The following is a 5,918-nucleotide window of genomic DNA, read 5'->3' as shown; positions in this document are numbered from 1 at the left end:
TGGATATGTAGGAGTAAGGAAATGCAGTCTGGAAGGACAAGTGGAATACTGAAGACACATCCTTGGCTCTGCCCAGTTTAGGTCTGCTTCACACGAGAAGATGTGAGGGCCACAACCACAGAACAGAAGCAACACTAGCTCTTGGGTGGCTTGTCCTGAGGTTCCTCCTTCTACTCTGCCTCTTAAGCTCTCCCTCCTAAAGCCTGCACAGACAGGTTTATTCCGAAGGAGCCAATTACCCCAGTTACCAGCTAATTTTTACCACAAAACTATGGTTAATGAAACAAGCACTGTTCTCTACTTGCCTTTCTTTTGCATTCAGTTAGTTAAAAAGAACAAAAAAACCTGCTCAATTGAGACGCTGTTTTTGCTTTATGTCCTAGGTTTGCAGGGCATTTTGCCAAAGCTAGAAAAAGCAAGGTATTATTTCTAGCACCAATATCTAATAAAGAAGAGCCCCTTCATTGCAAGGCAAACAGCTGGAACTGCAATCCATTTCCACACATAGGTACTAGGTTGCAATGGCCCAGATTTGCTCAACTGCCTTTGTTAATTGTGGGCATTAGCAGGTTATGGGTACTGTTGTAGCAGGTCCACAAAGCACTGATTTATAATCTCCTGTATGCATTAGGGCCCAGATTATCATGCGTGTACTTGGTAATAACAGAGAGATTGCCTGGACCCTTGGGAAATCCAGGAGAGGCACCTGGTAGAGCACAGGAGCACGTGGTGCTGAGACACGTGTAAGGGATGGTGCACACGGCTTGCAGAACACCCCCAAACCCTCCATCCCCCTTCCACGGTGGGAAACAGCAAGGAACAAACCCTCTTCACACACACAACTCCATTTCTCACCTACCCAGCACACACTCTGCGTGGTGACTCCAATTCTTTCAGCTATCTATCCTGTAAAGACACAGGTCATCCTTTCCTTTCATCCTAGATGAAAGGAGGTGGTTACATGCACCAGTTTCTAAATCAGCTCCAAGCAAGGAAAATCATTAACGACAGGGTGTAGGTCTGCCTTCCAGCCAGCTCGCTGTGGAGCTGGGGACCTGCTCGCTCAGCAGGAGTGGGGAAGCGTGTCCCACATATCTTTCTTTTAGGAGCAACTGGGAGCACTGGAAGCACAGAGGTTTGCACTGGAAGGTCACTAGATGGCCCCAGATCTTCCTTCACAGCGAATCACCAGTATTTCAGACCCAGGAGCCTGGTCTTCGCTAATCCTATAGCGTGACCCCAAAGCAGTGGCATGATAAGAAGGGCACTGAGCTATGACCAGGGATACCTGCCAAGATGTCTTGAACAAAATATTTAACTCCCTGATGGCTTTTTCTGCTCCTGGCCTTTAGCTATTAGGGGCAGGTAGAGTCTGTTGCGTGGCTGTGCAGTGCTACTGCCTATGGACCCGAGACACTGACCTAACACAGATAAAGGACAAGAAGTCCGAGTGTGTACAAACTCACATCATCCCACTGTCAGGCTGCTCTTTTCATGCTGCATAAGCCTCAGAGGGGAAAAAACCCACCCAAACACCTAGACTTATTCCCCAAGTTACATCCATGCTGAATTTGGGGCCTGTAATGCATGTTTTGTTGGAGTTGTAATGATGTCCACATAAGTCAGTCGCCTCCACATCTCTGTTACAGTTTAAGCTGTTTGGGCAGGACCAGAGTTAGATTCTGCTGTCAATTTTGTGGGTCTAAAGCAGCATTAAATTCCTCTGGATTGAGCAAATGCTTCTGTACAGTACAAGCAAAAGGAAGAGCTGGTTTTATATCCCAGCTCCTGCACTAAGTGACAGCCCCAAAGAAGAAATAAAGGAACACAGGGACTTTGGGAGCAGTGGGGTAAGTGATCAGTTAATAGAGGTAAATGGTCTTTTCCTTTCTTCTAGCCTGGATCTTTGTTCAAGTGGTAAAATGGGACCCGTTCCCTGTAATTGCTCTGCTCTTGCACACAACTGCTGTCTCCCACGTGTAGCTTGTTGACATTTAAATAAATTGCAATTATTCCAACAAAGTAGATTGCAGGAGCTCCAGAGAAAAATGGGTCAAGAATACGTCCAGGAGCATCTGCAACGTATTTAACACATGAATATAAGAGGGGTAGGGCAGGATGAGAAGAAAAGTACGGTGCTGGCTATAATGAACACAGCATGGGGCTGGAGGCAGCCTGGCACAGCCCCACACCACAGTGCAATGCTTGGCTTAACCTCAGCCAGCAGGAGCCAAAGCCTCCAGGGCACAGACGATGGAGGAGGCAGACAGCAGTGATGCAAATAGAAAGCACAGAAGGAACCAGAATGTGGTTTATTGGTGGACAGAGACCACCTTGGCCAAAGTCCTTTTTCAGCCCTCCTTCCTTCTGCAGAAGCATTCAGGAATTTCAAAGGTGGCTACGGTTTTCTATCTCACATTGCCTGTGGGTGGGATATAGGCACTCTGCTCCCCATCCAGATTTCAGCTTTCCCTCTTTCCTCACTCCCCAAAGCCTTCTCTGTAGCCCATCCCTCTCTTTCTTACCCTCAAACCTCTCTTGAGGAGGATTTGTCTTTTTGCTGGGTTACTGCTGAGAGTTACTGGTTGGAGACTTGGTTTTGGTGAGCAAGCCAGGATTGCTTGCTGATTCTAGGACATAAGAGGTGGTGTTGGAGCAGCCAGGAGCTAACAGCATGCAGAATACACAGGGGATTGATCATTCCTTCGTTCCACATCTGTCACAGCTCACGCAGACACATGGCTCTTCATCCAGCCCTACTCCTATGCAAGCAGCAGGTCACTGGCAGGACATAAAGCTTTGATTTGGAGGCAGAAATATGGCATTGAGTGCAAGTAAGGAGGCAAAGACCTGCAAGAAGACTGGGATGCTGGATGCCATCACAAGAAGCATTAAGACCAGTAAAAAATGCACCCTCAAAAGGCCTCCCAGTGCATCTCCATTTTCTTCTTCATCTCCCATTCTACTAGAAAACATTCGCTTCCTCCCCTCTCCCCAAACCTTTTCCTTGTTTTGTTTTTAAATGCATCAAAATGTCTCCCTGCAAGTGTAAAACTCTTTAGATGAGGGGAAAATAAAATCGATTTGAAATCACAGCTGCTGGGAGTCTCTGGCACACACACACACTGTCTGCTGACATTTTCTGTAGCTCTTTTCCCAGTGAAATCTGTCTCAAGCAGAGCCCAAGGGGGCGAGTAACAAATCAGTTGCCTGGTACATGAGTGATTTTTTAACTCTAGGTCCAACACAACTGCACTGGAAACCACAGGGCTACTCCCAAGTGGATCATTAAACAAAAAGGGCTGTTTGTTACAAGGTACAGGTTTTGGGGGATTTGTGGTCCCGAACTGACTTGGGTTCATTGCATATTCATTCTTAGTTTGTTCCAACCAAGAGAGCTATTGCATTCCCATCAGGCTGGCGCTCCTCTGGGCACTGAGCAGTCACCATATGAGTTGGGAATTGCCTGAAAGAGAGGAGTTTCTGCTGTCAAACTCTCTGGGAAAGAGGCACAACACTTATGCCTTGTGCTTTCCACTCCTTTTTCAGCTTCTTCACCATAACCACAATTTCAAGATCAGTTTTTACTGCTAGAAGCTGAAGTCTTTTCTTTTCCCCCAGACATTTGATTTCCAACAGCTGAGGTTTTAAAGCAAATAAGGTGAAAAGCCCCAACACAAGAGCTGATGATACTTCCAAACTCATCCACCACCCGCTTTCACCGTGGTGGGAGTCCAACAAGCTCAGCCCCTTCAAGACCCAAGTGTATCAGCTGCTTCAGCAAGTCCAGCTGCTCACTCAGGGGCCTTGAAGGTGGATCTGCTCAGTTTAGGTAATGGCAAAGTGAGGCCACACAGGCAAAAAGAGACTTCCAGCTTGTGCTAGCTGCCATTCTGACTGGCACATACCAATTGACTTTGTTCAAGTGGCAGACCCCTTCTATCCTAAGCAATTTATTTGGCTTGGTATTGGTTCAAAGATCACAATTTTAAGGGAAAAAAGCACGTTCACCAGATCCATCCAAGCTGCCACATCATCACCCTCCACCCCCTCAGCAGCAGATGGAGGCTAACAGCTCATTCCCACTCTGCCACACTTCCCAGGAATTGCTTTGGCCACCAGCATGAAGGATTCCAGTCTGTGGTGGGCACATAGCTGATGGAGGCTCGTTTATCCTCCCTGCACATCACCAGCAAAGGGAGATGAGCATCCTACTGGTACCCAGAGGGGGCTGGCACTGCAAGCTACATGCATGGAGCAGATCAACAAGGAAAGGAAGCAGCTTAAGCAGGTTGACAGCAATGTTACGTGACCCAGCCCTGGGAAACAGTTACTGCCCGATGTCACAGATGTGCAGAGGTGATGTCAGGGTGTTGCTTGGCAGCTGGAAGCAACAAAAGAGAAGTTCTACCCTGGGAACATCCAAACCTACACTAGCTTCTAAGGCAGAAACAGGTTGTGAGCTCCATCCTGCTGTGGCTCCCAAGTCACAGCATGGTGATAAACCCCAGGTGCAATAGTGCTTCTGCGAGTGTCTGCTGCACTTTCGCTTTGGGACCAGCCTGGAAATCTATATTCAGCGGTACCCAGCTGCATTCAGCATGAGTCTTTGGCTCCAACTTCTTCCCTTTGTGGTCACCACTGCCTTTTGCAATGTTGCTCTTGCAGAAATCTTTGCTTATGTGGCTTATAACGACAGCTCCAAGTGTGTTGCTTATAAAGCCCTGCCTGCGTGCTTTGGGCCACGACTCCCAGCAGAAGGGCTGACAGGGTATTTGGTAAGAGTGACACCACCAAATGCTTGTCATGCAATAGAGACTCCTCCAGCACCAAGGCAGGCCTCCGAGACATATATTGCACTCATCCAGGGGCATGGCTGCTCTTTTGTCAAAAAGGTCCTTCATGCCCAGCAGGCTGGATACCAAACTGCTGTTGTGTACAACGTGGATTCAGAGGAATTGGCTACCATGATGGCTGATGACAAAGAAATACAGCAGCTGATTGAGATACCATCACTCTTTACTGGACAATCAGTCTCCCTCCACTTGCAAAGGATTTTGCACTGTGCAAAAGGGGCATATGTCAGACTTCTACCACCCAAACTCTATTTGAGTGCTTGTCAAGAAAACGCCAAAATGCTGGAGAAAGCTTTCATCATGAAGGATTGCAGGGACCTATTCTACATCACTATTGCCAATATCTTAATTACAGTTGGCTTAATCTGGTACAAGAGGGCTCATGGGACAAAGCTGCACACATACAAGAAGGGAGACAAACATGAGACCTGTGTGATCTGCATGGCAGAGTACAGGGAAGGGGACCACTTGAAGATCCTGTCCTGCTCCCATGCTTACCACAGCGTCTGCATTGACACTTGGTTCCGCACCCTGCCTGGGAAGAAGACATGTCCCTTCTGCAAGCAATTAGTGAACATCTATGGGCAAGGTGACCTCCTGCCAGATGAGGCTGGAGAAGATGAGAATGAAGAGGAATGGGCCCATGAAGATGATGCATTCAGAGAAGGCCATGAAGATGAATATGCTGAAGAGGAGAAAGATGATGCAAGCTCAGTGGAAGGGGAAAGGTTTGATGCACCGGAGAACAACATCACTTGAGCTGTGACAGGGATAAGTTATAATTAAACCAAAGGAAATCTCCCCTGTGCTTTCCTTCAGCTCTTGCTCCAGGCTGGCTTTTATTAGGAAGCTATTAGCACTGCAGTTTTGGCTCCCCTCCCCTGGATCCCACAGTGAGAGAACGTCCAGAAACCCCATGTGAGAAACGTCCCATGTATTGCAGCCAGCAGGAACCACTTCCTAACCCAAGAAGTAGAGAAGGTGAGGGGAAAAACAGGGTACTAAAGCATAAATATGAAGCAACTTCCCTGTCATCAGCAGTGAAAATAGAGCCCACAAGCC

The 5,918-nt window shown here is 47.6% G+C and overlaps 1 protein-coding gene across 1 annotated transcript; it reads left to right on the top strand.

Moving 5' to 3' along the window:
• The first annotated feature begins 4,601 nt into the window (after positions 1-4,601).
• On the top strand, positions 4,602-5,615 carry LOC104406070 (E3 ubiquitin-protein ligase RNF13-like). Its single transcript, XM_010014948.1, has one exon. It carries the CDS (start codon positions 4,602-4,604, stop codon positions 5,613-5,615), a length of 1,014 nt encoding a protein of 337 aa, XP_010013250.1.
• The last annotated feature ends 303 nt before the right edge of the window (positions 5,616-5,918 follow it).

Source organism: Nestor notabilis, unplaced genomic scaffold (genome assembly GCF_000696875.1).
Source record: "Nestor notabilis isolate BGI_N333 unplaced genomic scaffold, ASM69687v1 scaffold30735, whole genome shotgun sequence".
Lineage (NCBI taxonomy): Eukaryota > Metazoa > Chordata > Aves > Psittaciformes > Psittacidae > Nestor > Nestor notabilis.
The sequence above is the reverse complement of the archived record's forward strand: the minus strand, read 5'-3'. Positions and strand labels throughout refer to the sequence as shown.